Source organism: Mchenga conophoros, linkage group LG14, assembly GCF_057382185.1.
Source record: "Mchenga conophoros isolate Kocher_MC1m ecotype Shallow Benthic linkage group LG14, M_conophoros_male_GT1.1, whole genome shotgun sequence".
Classification (NCBI taxonomy): domain Eukaryota; kingdom Metazoa; phylum Chordata; class Actinopteri; order Cichliformes; family Cichlidae; genus Mchenga; species Mchenga conophoros.
In genome coordinates, this window is record NC_140539.1 from 18,738,150 (window position 1) to 18,764,049 (window position 25,900).

At 38.3% G+C, this 25,900-nt stretch overlaps 1 protein-coding gene across 5 annotated transcripts in view; it reads left to right on the top strand.

Annotated features, from left to right (window-relative positions):
• dync2h1 (dynein cytoplasmic 2 heavy chain 1) overlaps positions 1-25,900 on the top strand; it is a 203,464-nt gene that overhangs the window by 163,596 nt on the left and 13,968 nt on the right. For all 5 annotated transcript variants that reach the window (XM_085245678.1, XM_085245677.1, XM_085245676.1 and 2 more), the window contains 11 exons: positions 1,104-1,264; positions 1,706-1,831; positions 6,037-6,147; positions 7,495-7,564; positions 7,849-7,934; positions 12,169-12,244; positions 12,469-12,689; positions 13,471-13,575; positions 19,144-19,260; positions 21,494-21,601; positions 22,158-22,259. In XM_085245678.1, coding sequence (XP_085101804.1) covers positions 1,104-1,264; positions 1,706-1,831; positions 6,037-6,147; positions 7,495-7,564; positions 7,849-7,934; positions 12,169-12,244; positions 12,469-12,689; positions 13,471-13,575; positions 19,144-19,260; positions 21,494-21,601; positions 22,158-22,259 — 1,283 coding nt within the window. The remainder of the gene's footprint in view (positions 1-1,103; positions 1,265-1,705; positions 1,832-6,036; positions 6,148-7,494; positions 7,565-7,848; positions 7,935-12,168; positions 12,245-12,468; positions 12,690-13,470; positions 13,576-19,143; positions 19,261-21,493; positions 21,602-22,157; positions 22,260-25,900) is intronic.

Below are 25,900 nucleotides of genomic sequence, written 5' to 3' on the forward strand. Positions count from 1 at the left end.
TGGTCTGCAGCATGAATACTGATTACCTGCGCACGTCAAAGGTAGTTGTGTATGTAATTGTGCAGGCCCACGTTCTGCCAATTCTCCCTTACTTTGCAGAGACACATCACAAGCCATGTGGTCGGAGAACTGTTTTTCTTAGTGTTGCCATAGCGATGCGGCAAAAGGTCACTCGGCGATGTTCTCCACTAAGACCTTGTGTATGTGCATGCATGTGTACTTCAGTGCAGCAGATTGCATTTGGCAGCAGACACCAAAAGAATGTTCAGGATGGGGCAGCTGCGCCAACCAGAGAAGACAGCACTGTGCGTGTGTGTGTCTGTTTGTGTGCGCACGCTCGTATCTGAAAGCAATATCTGCTGATACTTGCACAAAAAACATCACAGAGGAATTTCTAACACAGCCACTCGTGCTCGGCGTGCCTGGATCATTGCATGTGTGTCACTATTAACCCATATCTGATATGTGATTCAATATATTACAGCGGGATTAGAGTTTAAGTATTCTCAATAAGGGGTTGCACACCACACGCACACACACACACTGATATAGTAAGAGCTTGGCTTCTCAACACCAGGGGGCTGAAAAGGTGTTCTTCTCTGTGTGGTGAATTCTGCTGCATACCTAGTACTCAATATGCATAGCACATCACCCTCCTAAACTTTCTCTCTCTGTCTTTCATAGTGTCTTCCTCTTATTCCCCATCTCCCTTTCTCCATTACCTCCTTCTTTCCACTTTCCCTCATCCTTCCCTTTTTTCTTTTTTACCCCAGACCTCTCTTCACATCACCACCCCTTTAGGTGCTGTCTTCCCCTCCTTCTCTCTGTCTCCCTGTCTATCTCATCGATGTCTCCTTCTAACCCATCTGCCCTCACCAAATACCGCTTTGCTGCTATGTACTAGCATTTCCCTCTATTTCTTCTTTCCTGCTGTGTTCAGCCCTTGCTCTATACATTGCTAGTATCCTCCCTGCACAATATATCCACTTACTCTGACTCTGAGTACCGTATCAAATTTGAACGTAATGTTGACACACATTTTACAGATCCTTTTTCTGACTCTTTTTGTCATCTTCCTACTCCCTTTTTCCTCCTCTGTGCAGCTATGAAAGAGCTCTCACCCCCTCCTCTGAATCTGCGGCGTCTCTACACCGAGACAATGGAATGGGAGCCAGTGTTGATCATCATCTCTCCAGGGGCAGACCCTTCCCAGGAGCTCGCAGAACTAGCAGCCGAAACTGTTGGCAGGGACAATTATCATGAGGTAGCGAATAACAGTATAAAATGGTAGAAGTCGCAGCAGATTATCAAGTGCAGGTGGATTTTTTCTTATCATAACAGCAAGATCACAACTATAGAATCTAGCCCATTCAATTTAGTCTAGCCTGGAATCTAGTAATATACTACACACCTTAAAGGGGAAAACAGAAGGTGCTACAAAATGTCCTGTTGCTAAATAGTTGTTGACATATGTTTATTTGGCATATAAGTCTGAGAAAAGATGCTCTTACACAGCTGAAGTAATACAATGTGGTTATTATCACAATTTAAAAGCTGAAACTCAGTGATAATCTCACTTGAATCAGATATGTGCCTAACTTGTGAGTTATTACAGTGTAGTAATCAAGTTTCATACCAATTTCTCTGTTTCTCTCTCACCCCTCCATCTCTCCCCCCACTTCTCCTGCTCTCCCTCTCTGTGTAGATCTCCATGGGTCAGGGGCAGGCTGATGTAGCCTTAGCTACACTCAGAGAATGCTCCCGAAATGGAGACTGGCTTTGCCTGAAAAACCTTCACCTTGTCACCGCATGGCTTCCCCTCCTGGAAAAAGTGAGTACTCTGTCTCAGTGAGTTTTTGTCTGTGTTAGTGCCAGAGGATCAGCCGTTAGCTTTTATCTGTGTTCATGCGTCTGAGTGAGGTTTTTTTTTTGTATTTTGAACTATTTTTTGGGTTAATAATGGTTGAACAATAGAACCTGAAAAGGGGTCAGTTAGTTAGTCTGAATAGATTATTTATTCATGGATATGAACTTGTGTCAGTCAACAGCTGGACCTTATTAACTAGCTCTGCATTAATGTAAAATGATATTACATTACATCAACGTGTGTGTGTGTGTGTGTGTGTGTGTGTGTGTGTGTGTGTGTGTGTGTGTGTGTGTGTGTGTGAGGGGGATGGCGGGGGGGTTCACTCCAGCTTGTAAGTGTTTATCTGTAATGTTACAAAACTGCTACATACAAAAACAAAGCCAAGAACACATTCTGCTGGTTGCCCAAATTTCCATATCTAAAATTACCTTCTGTCCTTTGTCTACACATACACATTTTGTATTCTGCTATTCTGCCTGCCCACAATAGACTCTTTGGTGTTGTTTATGCCGCTGTGTTTCTACATTTGTCTCTCTGGACATTTACGTGTGTGTGTCTATGTGTATATGTGTTTGGATCTTGCTTTAAGTATGTGTGGATTATCATGTTGTGATGTCTTGTATATTTTAATTTCAGGGAAGATGGGCTTTTATCTTACAATAAATAGGATTCTTTTGTGTCTTGCAAATTTTTGGTTGTTTCTTTATTTTATTTTTTCCCGGGGTTCAGTTTCATTTTTTTGTTGCTGTAGCAGGCCACATCTGTCAGATGCCAAAAAAAAAGCGATAATGGGAAGCAAAGCCCAAAGCAGACAGTTTCAAAGTTTAGCTGGTTTATTGACTCAAGGAGAGAAGATGTCATCGTGCAGAGATCCAAAAGACTGAGCAGGTTAGTCACTGGGAGAGGAGTAATTTGTAAGTCTGGGAATGATTGGTTTTAGTTATAGGAGGTTGGGCAGGCAGGCAGGTGAGTTGAGACATAGACTTCTTCAGTGAAGTTGAACAGACCTGCTCGATGGAAACAGGCGAGTTGCACTGAGTGGGGAGCCACTCTTTGGCCACTGGGGAAGTACTGAAAAGCAGGAAAACAAGAATATTACACTAGAAAATCTGCGAGAATGCTGGAGAGCCATAAAAAAGCCCGATTACCACTCTGAAGAGGCACACAACCTGGTGTCCTTAAGTAGTGGTTGTTGATAACAGTGTCGAGCAACAGGTGACCAAACCGAAGAGTGGGAATCTGAGTCTCCTCCTGCCTAACCCAACGGGGACAGTGCAGGATGATAACGGTACCATATCGAGAGGAACCACTTCATGCTGTGATTACCCCCCGTGTCTGTGTTTGTTTGTGCATAGCCTTCACCTGTATATGTGTGCCTGTGTGCGTGCCTTGGAGATAGCCAAGAGATCCCACGTGTCAGCTCTGCGCCCCCCTCCCTGAGTGTGACTTAAACCATGGCTTATTACAGCTCTCCTCTACTTCTTCTCCTAATATTTCACTTTGCATTTATCTGCTTGTTTTTCTATTTGTTTCCAACTCTATAACCCAGCCATCTTCTCACCAGGTTTTCACACCCCTCCCTAAATTTTACAAGTATAACTCTTTCTTTCCGTCTCTCCCTTTCTCTCGCTGTTTCATTGTTTCCCTCTTTGCGCAGCTACCGATGTAGTTGGGGCCTCAGCACTCGAGCTTGAAATGAAAAGCTGACGCAATGTGAGGAACGAGGGAGGCAAGGAGCGTAGGAAAGAATGGAGAAACTGAGGATGAAAATAGAAAAAAAAACAGGGAAAATGAACTGAACCGCAACATTCTAACAAGAGAGGGGGTGTGTTTTAGTATACGCTTCAGTTTCTGTAGCTTCGTCCTTTTGCTTACCGTTTCTCCCGCTCTATGTTTTCCAGCTTCTTTTTCTTGCCCATCTGTCTCTCTGGTGTTTCCTTTCTTCACTAAAGCAGTTGGCCATTTAAAGAGATGGAAATAGAGGTGGAGAGACTGCAGAGAAGAGTGGTCAGTGTTCATAATCTGAGTTGGCAGGGCAGATGTCCTCTCATTGCTGTCTACTCATATTCTTCCACTTGTGCTATTTTCTGTCTAATTTTTTACATCAGTCACTCCATCTGTCTACTTATGGATCCTTCCCTCACTCTTGCAATCAATTTGCTTCTGTCTGTATTATTCCAGTATGAGGAAACAATGGCAAAATTTGATCCACACTTTTTATGATAAATCAGATACCGCCAGTGATGTGTTTCAGAATATCTGCTGTGATGTAATTAGTAACTGATCGAAATATGATATCTGTGTCTTTACAAGGATAATTCTTATCACTGGTGTGCTGATTCAGAGCCTATTTAGTTTATCTATTTGTGCATGAGTGGTTTGGCTTTCACACTCTGGACAGTGTGGATATATTCCAACAAAGAGAGATTTTGATTTGTGAATACTAAAATAGATTTATGCTCTCTCTAGCGTCTTCCTGCTCCTGCTTTCTATCCACACATCTACACATTTTCTTTTCCTCGTTGTTTTCTTCTTGGTCGTACACCATCCTGCAACGCTATAATCTGTTGCAGTGGAATTCTGATTGACGACGCTTCAGACAGACATATGCGTAGACACACTTACGCAATACACACCCACATACAATGGGGGACATCAAGTATTTCTTCAAGGGACATCAGTTCTTGTGGTCTTTGATTTTTTTGGGGATCATGTGAGCTGTCATGAGGATGACTTGAGCTCTAAATGATGCAGAAACACATTGATTACAGTTTGACTGTATGTGTGTGTGTGTCTGTGCTTGTATGAGATCAGATGACACAAGACCCTAAGGTGCCAGCAGGCTATTTTTAACCATGAGTCTTTGAGAAAAATAGAAAGAGATGGGGAAGGAATGTAAAGGGGAGACGTGAAAGAAAGAAAGCTAGAAATTGAGAGAGTAATGGAGTCAGGAGAAAAAAAGATGCTGAAAGAAGAAAAAGAAAAGTGAATGTGAAGTGAATGGGTTTGTCATTGTGGAGAATTTATCACAGTGCAATGATTCTAAAAGAGAAACAATTACATAAAAAGACAGACGGAAAACATGAAAGGATGAAATGTATTTACTTGAAGTATACTGCTCAAAAGTCTAGTTTAATTAGTATAATTTCCCTACATGCAGCACCTTGCAAAAGTCTTGAGGCACCTCTCATTTCTTTATATTTTGCTAGGAAAATAAGTGCAGTGATTTCTTGAAATTTGCAAACATACAATATAAAAGGTCAGTATTTGGTATGACCACCTTTATTCTGTAACACAACCTGAACTATTTTAGGCAGGCTTTCTTGTAATTTCTTTAAGTAGTCTTCAGGAATAGTTCTCCAGGCTTCTTGAAGGACATTCAAAGCTCTTCTTTGGATGTTGGCTGCCTGTTGTTCCGCTCTGTCAAGATCATTCCATACTGCTTCAATAATCTTAAATTCTGAACTCTTGGGAGGCCAATCCGTGTGTGATAATGTACCAGTGTGTGTTTTTCTATCCAGCTACGATGCATCTCCAAGCTCCTGGGTCAGATCTTTGCTTATTTTTTTTCAGATTTCTTAAGGACATAACTTTCAGATCCTATCTGTGTGCTGTAGATGTAGATCTTTTAGGCCAACCATCACTTCTCTGGTCCTCTACTCCTCTCTTTTTATTTATTTATTAATCTTGGCACACCATACCAAACTGTTTAATGACACACAGCACACCAGGCTGGTATATGCCAAGTTTTCAGCTAATAGCTCTTTTGGAATCACAGTGTTTATACAAAAATACAATTTTTATGCCTGTCAAACTGTGTTTTAGGCACTTTTCAAATATTCAGCCAAAGAAATTGAAAGTAATGAGTTTTTTCAACAATATTTTGTGCCTAAAGATACAATTTAACATTGGTTCTGTGCTAAGTTATTTTTTGCATAGACACAACACTGGCGCATTTCTTGAGTTTGGTGCCGTTTTTAGACTCTTGCACTCGTTTCATCATGTCAACCACTGAGTAAGGTTTATAGTTTGAAATATTTAAGATTTGCACAGATATGTGGGTTGGGAAGCAGTGGTGCTGGATGCATGTCATAAAACTCAGATTTCAGCATTGATTTATTGGTATATATATTAATCTATTTAATGTGCACACTCTTTTTCCTCTATAGGAGCTAAATGTGCTACGGCCCAAAGCAGGCTTCCGTCTTTGGCTGACAGCAGAAGTTCACCCCAGATTTCCCCCCATTCTGCTGCAGTCCAGCCTTAAGATCACTTATGAGGTATACACACACGCACACAAATACACATCCAATACCATAAGTTTGGTGTTTTAACCCACTGCACAAATTAGAGCTGTTCCAACACATTTTTGCAGGCATTCTGTACACATGCTTACATATCCTTATACTTATTACCACTTTTTATACAGTATCTCAAATCATCCTTGGAAACAGAATTTATCTATCTGTATCTCCCCTACTCCATATAATACGCCAGGAGATACAGAAGCCTGCAGTTTGTGTGTTAGTGACGCTGCTTTAGTGCTCTGTGTGTTTCTGATTCGAGTTGTGCTCATGGGGTTAGCTGCTTCAGCAGCCAAGCATGCTGCATGAACTTCCTGTCTGTTTCCCTATTTTCATCTTTTCTTTTTCTTCACAAACACTTGGAAAAATCTGTTAGTTTACATGTGTTTATACACATTATAACACAGTCTGGCTTACTGCAATACAAAATGTCTCGGCTCCAGGGTAAGTGTTAACATTAATATCTGAAGCTATAAACTGATATATGTATGTAATATTTATTTAAATGGGTTAACTGGTTGATTTGTGCTACACCTAAACAAATATATCTAATCTACTGATTTGGTAACTTATCCAGTACATTGATCAACTTTGGCAAATTCTGTGTACGCCTTACTGGCAGTGTGCATTGTGAAACCCCCCAGATGGTGTACAAGATCTTCAGCTAAGCTGTTTATGTTTGAACAAAGTCGATGTATACTGATTGGTTTTAACTCAAATGGGCCATATTGTTGGCAGAGGAATGAAATGTTCAGAGAACTGTTTAGAGGAACAATATGTGTTGGATCATGTGGCAGATGCTTCAGCTAAATTATACCAAAACATTTATATAATTTATATTCAGTAGTTATGTGCACATGTAGTAGTTCTGTGTATAGTCTAATCTGTTCTTGCAAGAGTACCAAAGTACTCTGTGTCAAGAAGCTTCTGTTCCAGTCCTTCCTGTGGTTAATTATATGTTCAACACTGTCGAACTAAAGAATTATTTTTATATTTAATTTAGCTCTTCCTTTTTTTAATAAGTCAGTTGATGGGCTACAAATAACTTACCTTACAGTTAATAAGTGCAGAAAGGATTTTCAGCCTTCCTGCTATGATTTTTTTTCAGTGTCTCGCAGTTGTCATACTTTGCCAGATTTTTGCTACGGTCATAAGTATTTTGTGTATGAATGCATTTGTTCAAAATATTTATGTGTTTGGAGCTTAGGATGTTTTTTTATGTTTGCAATTTTAGCTTTGAATTTACATGTGAATAATGTGCAGGATTAACACCTTTCACACTTTCACTTTTCCTCCTCCAACATCTTTCTTTCACAATTCCAGGATCCTCCTGGATTAAAGAAGAATTTGCTGAGGACATATGAGTCCTGGACTCCAGAGCAGATCAGTAAAGGTTGTCTCTCGTCTCTGAAATTGATACGTCAGAGTAGAATATACATCTCTGAACTCATCATGTGTCAGCCTTTTGAGATAGCTGACAAGTAGACCTGATGCTTATATTATAAATAATCTGTCTTGTAAAATGACAGTTCACTTTCTTTGATTATAATATAAGTACGTGTTCTTGCACTAGTATAATCACTGTTTGTGATATCACTGCCTATTAGCTTTAGCAGCTTGTCATGTGAACCAGAATCACAGCTTCTGTGTTGTGACGTCGTGACTGATTGTGTGCAGGAGGTATTCTGGCCAGAGCCCAGTCTCTTTTCTGTCTGGGTTGGTTCCATGCCGTCTGTCAAGAGAGACGAAACTACATCCCACAGGTAAAATACTTAACATAATCATAGTTCTTAGTGCTTAATCGTCATGTGAGTGAGTACTCCAACCTTGTCATTGTTACTACGCACACAGCACATTTTCAAATTCCAAATCATTTGAAAATGATTTGTCCCTCTGATGAGAGAGGGTGTCTAACCCATTTAATCAAGGCGTACAAAATGATTAAACAACTTTAAAGAGGCTCTTCTGTTCAGAACTGAATGAGAACTGAAACATCTAAACAAACTTGAAGAAGTTGAGTTACCTTCTTTTTTTCAAGCTTTTAAGGACTACCATTACCTGGATGACTGAGAACCTACTCAGACACTGGACAATTAAAAATATTTGTTGTGAATAGTCAACATGGTTCTAAACTATATAAAATATAATTAACCTGATAGATGGGCCTGTAGCCGGATTAACGATTGATAAAGGATGTCACATTAGAGGGGTGGTGAAAGGTTGCTGCTATGAGTTTCTAAAATTTAGGATGACCAAAATTCATTCCCAGACCTATCAGTATCTGGAAAATACCTTTTTCAAATAGTGGTTTAAGATTAAGCCCAGTATTCAAGGAAGGCATGAAATGATGGTTAATTTAAGACAGACTTCAAACAACAAGAAATACGAAATATGTTAATATAATTAATACCTATTAAAGCAATAATAAAAAACATGAACAGATCAATTACAAATTATAAAAGAGAAAAAAGAAATGCAACATAGCAATAAAAATAATCTTTGAACACATTTTTATGTAGAAATGTTTTTCAAGAAGGGATTTAAAGCAAGTCACTGACTCTGCAAGCTTTATCTCTGCAGGCAGGTGGTTCCAAAGATGAAGGGTCACCTTTAGATTAAATCCTTGACTTTGGGACAGCCAGAAGGTACCCACCTGAGGGTCCAAGGCTCCAAACCAGCTTATATTGAATCAGCATCATTGCTGTGTAGTTCTTGGGCACAATAAATCAGTAAAATCTTGAAATCAATTGTAAAACATACAGAGATGCCATCTGTGGGACAAGGATTTTACATTAGATTCCAAAATGCATGTTCAGTGGGTTTGTAGTATTGAAGAGTATACAGTGGGAGAAATAACTACCTGATTCCCTGCTGAATATGTAGGTTTGAACATGAATGAACATTTAAAAATTGTAAACCTGAAATTAATGTGAAATAAAAACCTACAAAAACAAAAGAAATAAACAGAAAAAAGCATGACAGCTCTGTTAGGCAAACACACAAACTGAGTCTCTCTGTGTGTGTGGGTGTGTGCATGGCTGTGTGCATGTACCCATGCATGTGTAAATGTTTACATCCAGCCAATATAAGCCTTTGTAGTAACCCAGTCTGCTGGCCAACACACTGAGTTTGGTCAATAAACCCCACACTGGTGAGGCACCTGATGCTTGTCATGCATACTGCTTATAGAGCAATGTGTGTGCTATTTCTAATATAAAAGACAGTGAAGTATGGAATACTTTTGATGTTGGTGGCCAGTCGAAAGGAAATTAAATTGTCTCAACTCTGTCTTGACTCATGGCACATAGTGGAAGTAGAGCTTTTTTTAGTCCATGCGAGTTCAGAATGTGTAACGTATATAAAAGCATTTAAGCAGTATTGAAGTAGGAACACGTGCTGGATTTGAGTCCTTTGAGGTGCTCTTGGAAATGGTCATCCAGGCTCCCAAAAGAAATCCAGATAAAGGCTGGAAAGCACAAATGCCCAAACTTGAGATTTTTAGGTTAAAAATGACCATGGCATGAGAATAAAGGCATCTGATATGTTATTTAAAAGCAAGTGCTTAGAGGTATTTATCAGTATTTTATTGTTTAATTTCTGTAATCACCATTTCTATAGATAAAATCTGGCTGTTTATTTTCTCAGTTTCGGGCATTGATGTATTGAGGTCATTCCATATCACTTCATCAAATCCCTCCAAATGACGATCTCTGATTTGACTGAAAACATCTTAAGGAACGATACACTTATTAATGATAATTATACAAAATTTCAGAGCCTCAGGCCAAAAATAGGAAAATGAGAGAGAATGCCATGTAATATTAATAGAAATATTAATAGAAACTTGCATTTTGTAAAAACATTCTGGGAATGTCACACTGAAGATGGATGGAAGAATGTTTTATCTCACAACCAAGCTTTAATATCTGTTAAATAATTTACCTGATGTTGACTGTGTTTTTTTAATGTTATGCACCTTGTCTATGAGAAGCTGTAAGTAAAAAAAATAATAAAAAATCTGCCCACCCAGCCTACCCACAACAATCAGGTTTCCACAGGCCTTCAAATCTGCTGTCAGAGACTGGATATGGAAATATTCTGTAGACTTAAAGCATCCATCTTTATATGTTAACCTGAGACACTCCTGAGAGTCCATATTCATACAATCACGTACCCTAAAATATTTGAAGGACCTAGCTCAAGGAGTTTTTTTAGATATTAGAATTTTAAAATGCCAAAATCCCAAAACAGCTTTAAAACGTGTGTAAAAACACCAATAACAATTTTTTAATCAACAACTCCAAAAATGTATTTAATTCTTGTTTTTATATTTCATGTATTAAATCAGAGTTGAAGGTTTAAAATGTCTGCATGAATGCAGAAATAACCCATAAAAATAGCTTTCGTAAAGTGACAGTCTGACATTCACTGCTACCTCACACAGCTTCAGGTGTGCGGGGGAGAGAAAGTAAGCATGTTCTTGCTCTTTTCTTAATGCAGCATTGTGACTTTTGTACCCTTTTGACGTGTACAGCTGAGTACAACATTATAAAAGAAAAAACCGAAGGTGTGTATTATTATGCTTGTTCCTTTCAAATCCTAACGAAACGAGATTCACTGGAAATCAGTCTTGGCTGATTCTTACCTTTCCTTGTTTCCTCGTGTGTCCTTATGAACCAATCAACTAAAAAAAAAAAAGCTTCTTAACTTTAGAAGTGCTGGTTTGTTTGACATTAAGCAATCTGAGTACATTCTAATGAAATATAAAGATAAAAAGAGACTTCAACAAATTTAAGATGTCATTTATGTGTCAGTATATGGTACTTGATGCATTTCTCAAATTTAGGACCAATCATAGAATACCTCGTCTGCCAGCATTCCCCTTTATTTAAAATCCATTTTCCTTTCTGGCCCCCGATATTTGTTTTAGCCTGTCTGCAGTTTTCTTGTCTCTCTTTTGCTGTTTTTATCTCTCTCATTCTCTTTCTTGCTCAGTCACTGAATCTCTGGTAAGTGTTTTCATTTGAGATGGTAATGTTGTTTCTCATCCAAGAACATGATCACCTAATTACTGAAACAGTCGCAGCGCCTCTTGTCCACTCCACCATCACTCATTTTCTTCTTGCTTCATCTACTGTTCTTCTTCCCCATCTCATTTATTCTCTTGTTTTCATCCTCTTTACATGCCACTGCAAAAAATATTTCTTTTAAAAAGACAAAGGCAGTAGAATTAAAATGAAGCAAAGCGGACAGGCTTCTATTTCCAAGGTTGTGTATATTCCTAATGAAAGGGAATCTGTAAAGTTGCGTCTGTGTGTGTGTGTGTGTGTGTGTGTGTGTGTGTGTGTGTGTGTGTGTGTGTGTGTGTGTGTGTATGAATGATTAACATTTGGCCAAAGGACAACAAGCTGACTGGTTAGCTATGTCTGGTAAATTACTGATTTTATAGCACACCATCTGAAGTGCTTACAGTCAGTAAGCACAAATATAACCCATACATTAAATTAAACAGTGGCTCAATAAGCAGCATTTTCTTAATACAAAAGCCTACAAACTTGTGAATGTTGACACTTATACTGTAAGCGAATTTATTAGGCCCTGCGAAACGTGTCCCACAAAAGTCTTTGAACGCACATTCAGGCACACAATTGCTGGACAAACAACATACACTTAATCACTGAAAGATGCCCACACAGTTTTCCTCCACCTCTCACCTCATCCACCTACAGTGGGCAGTTTACAACAGGTGATTAAGTGAAGTGATGTAATCAAATTAAAAAAATAAAAATGTTTTTTCGTTTGTTTTTGTTTTTACAGAAATGGTCAGTGCTGTGAAAATGTGTGTTTTATCGACTTATTAAACTTTGTACTTTCAGTTCCATCTGGATTTTAAATTTCGATGGAGTTTTGGATCTAAATAAAGTCCAGAGGTTTTTTGTCACTTTTCATTTGTCATTTCTGTACTGACTTGTACGCTTATCTCTGATTTATCTGCAGGGCTGGACAAAGTTCTATGAGTTTTCCTTGTCAGACCTTCGTGCTGGCTTTGAGATTATCGACAGGCTTTTTGAAGGTAGGACGCTGATGAAATGTGTAAATTCAGCAGAAAGCTCTGCATTTTTGTCTGCACATGATAATCTCTTGTTTCTTTGATTGCCTTTTATGACAGTGTTTCTTTGACGACCAATTATGAAAGAGCATACCCTGGGCAATTCAGCATTCGCATCTCTGTGTTATTTACCTTCTGTGTGGACCCTGCTTTTTATTTGTGTATTTATATGTCTCGATATCTCTAAGGTGGTAAACAATTTCAGTGGGAGTTTGTCCATGGTCTGTTGGAGAATGCTATCTATGGGGGACGTATTGACAACCCGTCTGACCTCCGCATCTTGCGCTCCTACCTTGAGCAGTTCTTTTCCGCACGTCTCCTTTCATCCTCCCACTCTGCTGGACAGAGAAAAAGCAGAGGAGGATTCTTTCCACCTCAGATAAGCCTCCCAAACTCTTGTGCCATATTGGTAGGTTTTTGGGAACACTCATCATGTAACACCTAGTTGTACATATACTTTTTATTAAGATATATACGTGCATTAGAAATATATGCATCTTTAAGCTTAAGGTGAAAGTTTATATAGTTTGTTTACATCTTCATGAGCCCACGTCCAGTGACAAAGAAGCAAAAACGGTTGATTAGATTCACTAGCTGGGGTTTGTGTTTAACTTCTGTCTGGTGTTAGCTTCATTTTCGCTTGGTTTATAAAGTAGCCACTACAAATAAATGTCAGCAATAACTCTCAAGTAAGTGGTTATGTGGTTCTGTTTTTCTGCTGCTCTGCTTTCTGTTTATATTTTCTTTTCCAGAAGTTAGTTCATTCCACAGAATCACTGAGAGGTCATTTGTTTAAAAAAACAATCAATATAGAAATCTATCATTTGAATTGACAGTCTATTGCTAGAATTTAGCATTTAGCAGTGAGTGATGAGGGAGATCAGTTTAGTAATTTAGGCTTTTAAAGCCCTATTCAAGGCAAATATTTGTTGTTAAAAAACCTGCATCAAACTGTTACAAACAACACACCCTAATGAGCTCAGTATTGCATTATTAATCCCATACACCCACACAGAAATCTAACAAGCATGCCACAAGATTTTACTTTTCAATTTGATATCGTTGCTTAGAAATGGAAAAATGTATTTTGTCTTAAAGCCATGATATAAATTGGCAGAATGCTTTCATTTTCTCTCTCTTTATATGGGTGTGTCAATGTGTGACCTGTATGGGTCTGCGTGTCTTCCCAGGACTACCGCAGAGTAATAGAGAATCTCCCAGAGGATGACAGGCCAGCATTCTTTGGTCTGCCTGCCAACATAGCGAGATCCTCCCAGAGAATCGTCAGCTCCCAGGTGCACCCACACACAGCAGTCTGCCTATTCACACAAGCACATGTGTTCATATCGCCTGCAGCTCACATCAGTCTTGCATGTATACAGATGAAAAATGAAAAGAAAATCAACTCGAATTGTCTTAGCGAGGTGTTGGGTCAACATGTGTCACTAGAGCAGCTTCAGTGCGCCTTGGCACTGATCCCATAAGTCAGTGGAACTCCACTGGAGGGATGGAGCAGCAATCCTGGCAGTGCTGGCGTAGACTCCACATGATAAGCCATGTTATCTCAGCGTGATTTGACAGTGTTCCAAAGAGCTCCTTGTGATGTCAGGAATACTTGGCTTTTTCCACTTTTTCAAGTGCCGCCATAGATGTACAGTTGAGGTCAGGTGACTGTCAAAAAGTCACAATCATTGAAGTCAGTCCTCCTCTTTGATCTTCAAGCAGAAGGTGCAAAGCTTTGAGGTTAGGGTCTTTATTCTGCTGCAGCATATATCCTTCTCCACAGAGAAGCTGAGCAGAAGGTGTAACACAGTTTGGAAAAATAGAGTTCAGGGCAGTCTGGTTAAAGATACCCCTTCTCTTACTGCTAACTGTTGGGCGTTTGTTTCATGTCTGTTTTCCAATCATCCAATGACAAATACCGCCTTTGCCCACTGGCTAGGGTTTTTAGTTGATTTAAATATTTTATCACCATGAATCATATGATTGCCCGTTCGCCCTGGTGAATTATAGCAGATGTTTTAATCTATTCTACATGTATTTTAACAGAATTTTACCAGTATTCGGGTGGACAAATATGCTCGCTTTATTCACATGTATGTTTATTATTATTGCAACATTCCAAAACAATGACAACGAATGAGAATATTCTCCAGAAAAGACTCAAAAGTACCGCATGCTCATAAAAAATGCCCAGTACACTTAAGCACATACCGTACTCTCATGTAATGTAACTACCTGCAAGCTGTAAGTACTCATTTAGCTATGGTTGTTGAAAGTTTGTGGGGATAGGTTAATTGGATAATCCAAATTGCCACTAGGTTTGAATGTGCGAGTGAATGTGAGTGCAAATGGTTGTCTGTCCCTATGTGTTGGCCCTGCGACAGACTGGCGAACTGTCCAGGGTGTACCCCGCCTCTCGCCCTATGACAGCTGGGATAGGCTCCAGCACCCCCCGCGACCCTGAAAAGGATAAGCGGAAGCGAATGGATGGATGGATGTTGAAAGTTTGTTGCATGTAGAATTACGTAGATGTCTCATTTAAAACTTATCAAGCATAGTCTGCTTTTGGCCTAGGAGACGAGGGATCTGGGTATTTGAGACTCAATGTACTACGGCGCTAACTTTCACATTGACAGTAAATACAAAAACTTTTGTTCTCGTCAAGGCAACAAGTCATTGACAATTAAAAATGTTTAATATTTGGTTAATAGTTAGTTTGTAAACACTATCAGGATGTCATTAGAAGTTGCAGCTGACATTTATAAAACTGTTTATACATTCATTACACAGTATTTATTAAACATTAAAATAAATGAACCCTGGATATTATAAAGTTGAAACTTGTATTTATGATACTTTATAATTCAGTTTAAAGAATGTATGCGTTTGTTGGTGGTATGGCAGTGATAAAATCAACTGTGAACCATCTGTTTAGTTTTGATACCATATTAATATGACTTATAATTAATAAAATATTTTTCTTACATAAACTAATTGCATAAATAATAACATTGATAATATTTTTTTCCTAATTTTGTAAACCATAATTTCATTCATTTCAATATCATGTCTCATGCAAATCTCAAAATAACAATTTTCACAATATGATGATTTTTGCATGTAGTTATCATTTTAAGGAACATTTGATAACATCAGAAAGTTGACGTTTATCATCCGAACAAGTGTATGGCAATATTTTATATATTTTGCATCAGATAAGATTGATGTGTATCTGTGTTAGCTCTTGCGTTGAGCTATATAAGCAAACTCTGCAAAAGCTGCACTCAATCTGCAACTTGAGGGTTTCTAATAACATTTCAGCCGTAAATACATTTACCACTACTTCACAGATATTGAGTCTGACAGTTTGTATAGATGATTGTAGCTGATTAAAATGGATGTTTGTGTTTTTCAGCCTATGGAGCTTTGAGCAAAATCTGCATAGTAAGTTGAATCTGCCAAGTACTTTCTTCCTTTATAGAGGATGGAAAACCCTGGTGTGTATGTGTGAATGTGTTTAATGGTTTATGGTCACTGCAGATTCTGATGTAATACAGTGTAACACAGTCTCACATAAACACACAATATGTTTTATTTCAGTGTGTGTGTGTGTTAGTGTGAGTTTGAGGGAGATGAAAATCTTAAAAGACAGAAGCAGGATATAGACTGAAGGTTGCATGGCTGCATTGTTCACTGACTGTGAACATATCATTTGAATTTTGCAATATTCACATCTAATAATACAAACTATATAGTCTATGTAATATATGAATCTGTGTGTAGTGTTTGGATAGAACCTGTCTTTGGTGTTTACTTTACACATTCAGGTAATTATTTTTTTCAGGCTGAGACTTATTGATTTTTATTCTTTTACAGATTTTCTGTGAAGCAGAAAAATATGTTTTGATTTGATTCTGCCACTTGTGATATTGTGCAAATGTCGAAATGGTAGAAAGGTTGACCTATAATACATGTGAAGGAAGCTGCATAAGAGCCAGTTGTCTTTGAGGAACTGGCCTGGACTTTGGCCAGATGCTACAAAATCTATAAGAGGAAGCAAAATCCAAGATCTTTTTAACCCTAAAGGAAAGATGAAATAGTATAAATGTGACACACACACCACAATTAAACCTTGCTTGTTGCATGCACTAGAGAAAGAGTTTTTTTTTTTACAATAGCATGTTTGTTATCATTGTCGTTTGTGCAGAAAAGAACATGTATATGTTTTTCCATTGTTTTCCATTCAAGCCTGGTATCGTTGTTAAGAATTCATTTTTGAAAATAAAGATGCTTTAGTGTAAATTGGATGAGTAACCAAAACATGAGCACATATAAGGGTTCATTTATTTTAAAGAACCAAATCATTGTTTTCGTAAGAAACATGCTGATAGAACCAAAGCAAGAATGAAATGAAAATGGAATACGTGACATTGCGATGACATTACAATGAGCTCGTTTTGCTGCGTTTTTCTGTTTGTACAAGGTATGATCTTTTTAAAATCTTGCTCATCCTACATTCAAGATCATGTTCTGGGACATATCCAGAGAGCTTTCAGCTATTTTTAGATTGCTACTGCCACTTCCTGCTTTATGCCCTCTGTGATTTTACCACTGACATCAAACTTAGAGCTAGCATCATCTTCTTGTTAAAACTGACCCAAATTTCATGTGAAGGATCGTCACTGACTGTGACCAAGCGGTTTTCTGTTGAAGATTTTGCAGTTTCCAAGCTCAAAGGCAGCATTCAGTTGACCCCCAGGATGAGACTGTCAGTGTAAAGATCTACTGTATCGTCCTGAGGAGTCTGAAGGAGAACATTCAGATGATCTTATCTTGTGCCCCTTAGAGTCCACTGAAAATACTGAAGATTTTAGGTCAGTGTCTGAGATGATGACCTTCAATGTGAGATTGGCCACATTTACATCAGGTAGAGTCTCAGTCACACAGGTCTGGAGATGGTCAACATTGCATTAGGGACAAATGTCTATTCCCTGACCAGTTGGCGACTGGTTGCTGGCTGTCACTAGGAGAGATTTGCTGCACCAAAGTTCTCCTCATAATTGCTTTGACCGATAGCGTAATTCTGTGGTCGCTGGTGGTTTGCATTGAAGATCTCTACTGATACAGATACTGATTTCTCAGAAGATTTTTACACTTTGCATATCTTGTGATTTTAAGTGATTCCACACTGTCGGAGTTTACAAGCAAAAGATCCATTCATTCCAGGAGATGACCCAAATCCTTCTGGACTCGGATGAGTAAGGACATCCAGCATTTAAAAGAAAAAAAACAACAACTGTCAAATCAAACATGTGGAACTTCCCACTGTGGCGAAACCTTGTGAATAAGTGAACAGCTGAAAGTAGCTGCTGCTCCTTTTTTTGTGTCTTCTGATTGTAATTATCCTCAGTTCAACCACACGCAACCTTTACAGATTGTAAGGACAATCCCCATGTGGGTTTTAATACAATTAAATTCACTCATAGCGTGGTCTCCTGATCACTGGAACCACCAACCTAGTTTAATTCATACGACTCCCACAAGACCACTTATGTGAGTCTGTTACTGTGTCTCTTTCTCTACCTATCTCCCCCATATGTCATTGTCTCCCATCCTGGTGTCATTTGTCACTGTCACTTTCATCTTCTCTCTTTTTCTCTCCCTTTTCCCCAAAATGTGTCCCTTCTTTACTCTCACTGTATTTGAGTTCTGCTGTTAACCACATACACTAAAGAGGTCCTGGGGAAAAGTCTGCAGATTTTGTGGAAACCATTAAATATAAATGTCTAATCTTACCAATTACCTGACACGGGTTTGAAATGTCTTTACAAAAGGCTTGAGGTATGATTTCCTGCATTCATAGTTTTTATGCACAATGTCAAAGATAAGCACTTTGGATAAAACTAGCATGTGAAAATGTATCATTGTGCCATTACAACTACAATAACAGAAAAAAAAGACATTAAATGCAGAGAGATTTATTTCTCCAAATCTTGCATATACACATAGAAGCTCTCTCGTATACTGCTTCTGTTCATTTCTGATTATATATTTAGATATAATGACATCTGTGCCTTCTGTGGCATCTGTGATTTTCACTCTGTTATGCTCAATTTATCAATCAGCTTGACTTATTAACAACCCTAAACTAGAATACTGTTATACTGAAATAATGTGAAAAACTGAGTAAATTGACTGCATGAAGTTGTGTAATGTCCAGTAACTTTTTATCCCCAGACAATTATGGCAGAAATTTCAGCTTATTAAAATCTTGGTTATCTTAATATATTTAAATTACTATTTGAATCACCTTATATTTGATATCAACCTCCTTCATATTGCTGTCAATTCAATTTTAGATTAGGATTTTTTTAATCCTACCTTCATCTCCCTCTTTGATGTACTCGAACAGACATGTGTGCAAATGCACATATATACCGTTTTCCTCCTGAGCAGAGAAGATAAAACAAATGTTAGTAAAGAGTTCTCCTGGACCAAATGAAAGTCATTTATCAGACAAGCTGCTTTACTTGTAACGCAGACATAAGTGGAAACTTGCACTATCACAAAACACACACACAGACACACTGAGTCTAGATAAAAGTACTGTCCAAGATTCTAATCCTGAAGCTAAGCTTGGCTGATTAGGTATGTAAGGAGGCGTGTTTATGGTTCTCTTTTCTTCTTCTTTTTTTCAACATTACAGGGCCTGAAACAGTGTTTTGGGTTTTACATATGGGAGTCAAAATTCATGTGCCTACTTCAAATTATATGGGTGGTGTTTTAAAAAAATAGGCCGTTTATTCTTACAGGAGCACATGCAGCATACCACTGACTCTTTGTGTTTTAATTGTTTACAGGTAATTTCTCAACTGCGCATCCTGAGTCGCTCAGTCGCAACAGGTTCAAAGTTTGACAGGGAGCTCTGGTCAAATGGACTGTCACCTATCCTGAACTTATGGAAGAAACTCAACCAGGTTAGCTGTCTTTACCATTTCATATTGACTTTTTATTGACCCATTACTTTTTGTTGCCCTTTTCCTGCAAACCAAATTGGAAAGCTGCATCTGTAGCTTTTAAAGGACTTAATTTGCCTTGATTTAGTTAACTTTAAAAAGTCAAACCGTACTAATACTGCAGCATTTCTACTGTCACTGCACATCAACAACAACTAGTTGTAATATCAGAAATGGGTGGAGGTCCAAAGTGCATGACTCTGAGGCAAATTAAATAAAAAAAGGAAAACTATTGAATGATCAAAAATTGGAGAAACACACAGTCCAGTTGGCAACAAAAAAGAACAATACGTAGATATACAGGAAGTAAATGGAGAAGGGGAGAGGCAAGGCTATATGCACAGACAGGGCAGACTGTTCACATTTGAATACAATCAAAACAGGTCAACATGAGGGTCACAGCAGAGGGAAAGACCCAAAAGCAGGAAGTAAAGCCACGGTGAGACAACTAACCTTCCAAGTAAAACAGCATTACCACAAAGACAATTAAAATAACTGAAGCATGAAGACTAACATTAAACATGAAGACAGGGGACAGGGAATACAGAAGGCAGGGGGGTAATGGAAAAACTAGGAACACAAAGGGACTTAACAAAACCAACAGACAACAAGGGTCGTGACACCTAATTAAAAGTTGTGGGAAGTAATCGGATATTACTAGTGCTGTCAAAGGCTGTCACACACAGTGGCTTGCTTGGCCAAGAAGTACTGCTGTGTGCAGTTGCTTGGAGACTGGCACGTTTTCAAATTAAAAGGACATCTGCCTCCACCTTTAACAATTTAGTCACCGTGTATCAGTCTCCTCTCTCTGCCTCTCATGCTGTCAAGCACACATGCTTACTGTCTCCTCTCTCATTTACACTTATGTCTCCTCTCTTTCTGTCTCTCTTCTTGCTCTTTCAGTCTCTTGTAGATGGAGTTGTTTTGTACTTACTGAAAGGAAAATGGTTAACTGTGTTAATTGTTGCCATTATGTCACCAGCAAGCTTTCCATAGATCACAATCAACCTCTGGCTGCTTTCAATTAACTATCCCTTTGATATCAACCAACCTTGTTGTTTGACCCTCAGTGGATCTGAACTTCCCAGTGTGCCATTTAAATGCACGTACTTGCACGTGTGCATTGGTTGTGTGTGCAAACCTTTATGGTTTGTGGAAAATATGTGAGAGGTGTGTGTGTGTGGAAATGTACAGACACATTTATTTTTGGCAAATCATTATGTAGTCTGGAAAGACATGGGCAGAGCATGATACAGCAGAGACTGTTTATTTGGCTTTTTAGTTACATTTTTAAATGGAAACAATAGCTGAGCTCTAGTCAATCTGAATCCCGTCCAACCAGCTTTTTTCTTCATTGTCTGTCTTCATCCCTTGGTCCTGCTATCCTTCTCTTCCTCTCTTTTTTTGCCTCTTTCTCTAACTGAGTTGTTGCAAGGAAAGCGAAATAGAATCCAGGTATAGAGTGTGATGGTTCTAATAGATTACAACAAAATCCAAGCTTTTCTATTTTTTATTTGTATATTTTTTGTAACCTATTTGTATACTGTATGGTATACTTTGTATACAGAACACAAAGTGTTTATCTAATGTAAACAAGTGCTCAACCTCCACCCCTGTGTTTGCACTGTGTGGAGCAAGAAAATAAATTCTGTTTAGTAATATGATGTTACTGTAGGAATTTAGTATATGCATATATACAATGATCCATATGGAAATCCATAGATAATATTTTACCATTGTACTGTATAAGGGGGGAAAGATAGCATGCTAATGTAGCAGGAGTTCCTAAAGTGAACATACATCTTACTCTGAGTATTATGTAGACAATACATGTTGCAAATGAAATGAGAAATCAACATTAAGTTCCATACACTGAACTAGAACACATTAAAAGCCCCTCAGAAAGTCTTATGAACTCTACTGGGTGGAACCATCCCCTCATTCTGTTTCGATGATTGTGGTACAGAGCACTGTCATTTCACGTCAGTGCAATTTATATACAGTTAACTACAGATGAGAGCATTGTAATCTTGAAAGAGAGCACTCGTCAGAAAGAAATATTTTTTTCATAGGATGAAGGTGATCACGTTGAACAACTTCACATTGATGTACAGTGATCATTTCTGTATTGGAACAAGTAGACTCAAATAGCTATAGCTCTCTCATAGTTTCTCTCATGTCTCTCATCTATCAGGGCTCTACACTAATCCACCAGAAGGTGGACCCACCTACAGAGAGTCAGAAATCACCAGTCCTTTCATTCATTTCTCTGGAACAGTTCAATGCCATCCGCTTGGTCCAGGTGGGTAAAAACATTAGAAATGATAGCTACATTCAAACTGGGCTACCACATAATTACAGTATCCGAATACTTTTTTTTTTTTTTTTTGGGGGGGGGGGGGTTAGGTAGTGGTACCCACCGTGTTTAATTCAACATGGAGTAAAAGACTGAGACTTGTATGTAAATAAAGCTTGCTTTGTTTCTTCTGAAAAAACTGATTAAGATTAAAAGCCATGGAGATGCATAAGCTAATTTCCCTTCATTGATTGTTTAAGTATGTTACTTATCTCATGGAATAGTTTTATTCATTTCTAGACACTCACAGTTATCTGTTTGTTGGGGGGGGGGGTTTAAATGAACCAAGGCAATCAGTGGAAGCAGGCTTGATCACTACCTGCATCCAATAGCCATTAGCCTCATTATGAAACATACAGTTGTGGTCAGGATCATGTGAATGAATGTCATGGTATTTTGGGGCTTGAGTGTACAGCATATATCTTTAATGAGTTTGATGACTTTAATGATTGTATTTTTTTGCACAGTATGTACTGTATGTAAACTGTAAGTGTCATCACAGAGTATACACCAGTCTCTGGCCGCACTGAGCAAGGTCATCCGAGGGACTCAACTGTTAACTCCAGAAGTCCAGAAACTGGCCACTGCCCTACTAAATCAAGAGGTAAGACAGGCAAAAGACAGAGAAACTCAACCCTAACACTCTATGTGCTATTTTATGCTTTTGAGTACATGTGTTATCTAGAGTTTTTTTAATGTTTCTCATGATGATTTATTAAATGGGGCTTAGTGCAATAAATGTGGAATACAATTGAAAATAAAATGGAAGGCCTTACCCTGATAGTATTACAAATGCACACAGAGTCCCAAATGCTGTATGCAATGCATCTTTTAACTCACATTTATCTTAAATCTTTCTACAATGCTGCTGAAGGTTTCTAACTCTTACCATAAAATACACAGTTAGCTCTGTCTTCAGTGACAGTGACAATGTAAAGTAAAGCTTTCTTTTTACCATATTGTTTTAGAGGGGGACTGCAATTCTTTTTATTCTGTGGTGAAATGAAGGCCACAGGGACAGGCCCATACACAGTATACAGAGCTGACATGTAGACATGTAGCAAACACAATATGTATCCTTGTATGTCCTCAGGCTGAGTTGGGGACAAAGGGGATATTATGAGGTAGAGAAGAAGAGACACATCCAACCTTTCACTCCTTCTGTGTGTAATCTCCAGAGAGAAGCCTTGGGCATAATTCCTGTTTCGCTGCTTGCCTTCTCTCTCTTTTTGTATTAATCAGCAGGTTTTTTTAGTCGTATCTCCGTTGCCCTCTCGACCAGCTCCAGTCTTTATCTGTCACATTTTCCAATCTTTGATTTCCTTACATTTTCTCTATCTTGCTAGCTTTTTCTTTTAATATACAGTTATGGTAAAAGTAAAGTGCACCCTCTGTCTATTCTAAGGTTTTTATATTATCAGGACATAATAAAAAATCATGTGGTTCTTACCAGGCAAATTAGGAAAATGCAACTTCAGATAAACAACAGCAATACAACAATACAAAGGATTTGACTGTCAACTCAATGACTTCAATATGCACAGGTCCTGTGGCTTCAGAACAAGCCAAAATTATCGCCCTTCTGTCACCATTCTTGACAGTTAGTGTTTGTGCCGATATACTGTGTATGATTTTCTCCAAACAAAATTATGGCCAAACATCTCGACTTTGGTCTCATTTATTCAAAGAACAACAGATAATATTCTGAAACCTATAGAATCTATGATCCAACCCTTTTGCAGTTTCTCTGAGCATTGCACGGTGTGATTTTTGGGGGAAGTTGCTGAGATGTTCACTGATGGGAAGATTGGCAGCAATTTTGAATGTTTTCCACTTGTGAATAATCTTTATCAATAAATAGACTTTAAAATCTTTTGAATTGCCTTATAACTCTTCCTAGATTGATGGGCAACAACAAAAGCTTCTTTTAACATGCTCCAGACCAGCAAACTGCCACAACCTTTGCTTTTATAGAGGTGTTCGTTAGGGATGGGTATCGTTTAGGTTTTATCCGATACCGGTGCCAAACCGGTACTTTTGAAACGGTGCCGGTGCTCAAACAGTGCTCAAACCGGTGCTTAAAGAATGGAGAACACAAAATTGGTCCAAAAACCTCTCATGTTCAGCTGTTTTTTGTAAAAAGATAACAATGTTAGCCTTTTCTGCAGCTATGGGGCATATACAGTATCACTCTGGAAGCAGTGCTTAAACAATGGAAAAAACACAAACTTTGTTCAAAACCTCTCATGTTTAACTGTTTTCCACTTTTTCTTTGGTCATTTTAGCCTTTTTGGCCAGGGTGAAGAGAGTATCTGCCATCAAACAAGAAGACAGCCGCATGTAGCTATGATGATGTTTGCTAGTTCACCTTACATGCATTAATTTAATAACATGGTTAGCCTACTCAACGTAAATTACACACGAACAACATTAAGCTACTCACGCAGAGAAGAACGGCTGCTGCTGCCATCATCATCGTCCGTCATCATTTCTGCTACACTGGCAGGGCTAGGGGCCAGGACTCTCCTCTTCGTGTTTTTGGGGGATGTTGCATAACAGGCAACCCACCCGCAGTAGATGTGCTCGGTGTGAGGTCTCGCAGCAAGCTATCATACGGTGCATTTCTGGGCTTTTAAAAAAAACGCTATGCGTCACCAGGTGTTTCATCGGATTTGAGGTGTTACCTCCTTTGACAGTATCACAGTATCAGCTTAAAGCACTTGTTGCAGGCTGCTGAGTTTGCATATTTTGCTGTGAAGTACAACCAGACTTTTGACCGCTTCGCCTTGGACATTTTTAATCTGTAGCTCTGCTCTAAAAGAACGTACGTACCTGGGCCCGCCTACTATCCTCGGAAACGTAAAATGATTGGCTAGAAGTGTATCACAGCTCAGGAAAAAAAAGCACCGAAATAAAGCACCGAAATGTGCGCTGCTTTTCGGTCTGGTTACTACCGTTTATGTCAGAACTGGTGCCATCATGGCACCGGACACCGGTACCCATCCCTAGTGTTCGTACTTGCTGATGACCACTATGCATTGGTTTATTACCACCTTGCTGGTACTGACCCTCTTAATTGCTATTGAAACAAGAAGGGTCTACTTCGTTTTCCACACGTCTTCTACATTTTGGGTAGTTTGTTTGTTTTAATAAATGTCACTGTGTAATGTGTAATGCTTTGTAGTTCATCTCAGGTTATGTGTACCTTATAAGACCTACTAAAGACTGGACTTTTTATCATGTTCTGATATTTAAAATCTATTCCGAATTTCAAAATAATAAAATATGTTAGTGGTTTAAAAATATATGTAATTACAATTAAGTCAGTTATCAATGGGAACTGTACAAATGTATAAAATAAAACAAAGCCATTTGTTTTATAATTTATAATTATATCTCTAATATACATCTAATTTATATCTCAATTATAATTCGGTATCACAAAAACCCCCAAAACACTGTCCATCAGCTTTTAGCACACTATGGTCTAAATAAAAACTTTTTTTTTAAAGTCTGATTTCCACTTTTAAGTGTTTAACCTTTAACATTATTTACATTGTTTTCCTAAAAGATCATACCTTGTCGTCCATTTTAACTGACCTATGTAACTCCTCAGTGCTGTATATGAAACAGATGCAATCACAGTTTTTATACAAGTTTTATAAGAGTTCTGTTCAGCCTATTCTGAGCCTTTTCCTTTATGGCCTGTCTAAAGATTTAATTTCTGTAATATGCATAATCAAGATACTGTGTTTTACCTTTTTGTTAAAGACAGAAATGCATTTTGTTAGCTGTATAGATCAGGAGAATTTTTTCAGTGTCATAACTTTTTATCATAGCTTTTTTTCTTTTTTTATATTAAAAAAAGATCATTAATTTTGACCCACAATATTGTTTGAAGCTCTCTGATGTGAAGCTTCTCCCAGAGAGGGAGCATTGCTTGACAATTAAATCAGAGTTTTGCCAAAAAAGATATTGCCTAGAGTATAAAAAGGTTGTTGAACCATAGAAAAAGCAGCAGCAGCTGTTATGTTTCCTGCTGCACATTTTGCAGAAACACAAAATTCTCGGCATACATCGAATTTACTGGCAGCTAAATTTTTTAACAAACACCTGATGACTTCTGTGACCCTAGCTGGCAGTATTTTTACATCACTGACAAGAAGCCCCTGAGTGAATTGGCCTAAATGCGATTCTCCCTGCAATGCTACAGTACGTGACTATAATATTTGGTTCTAACATTAT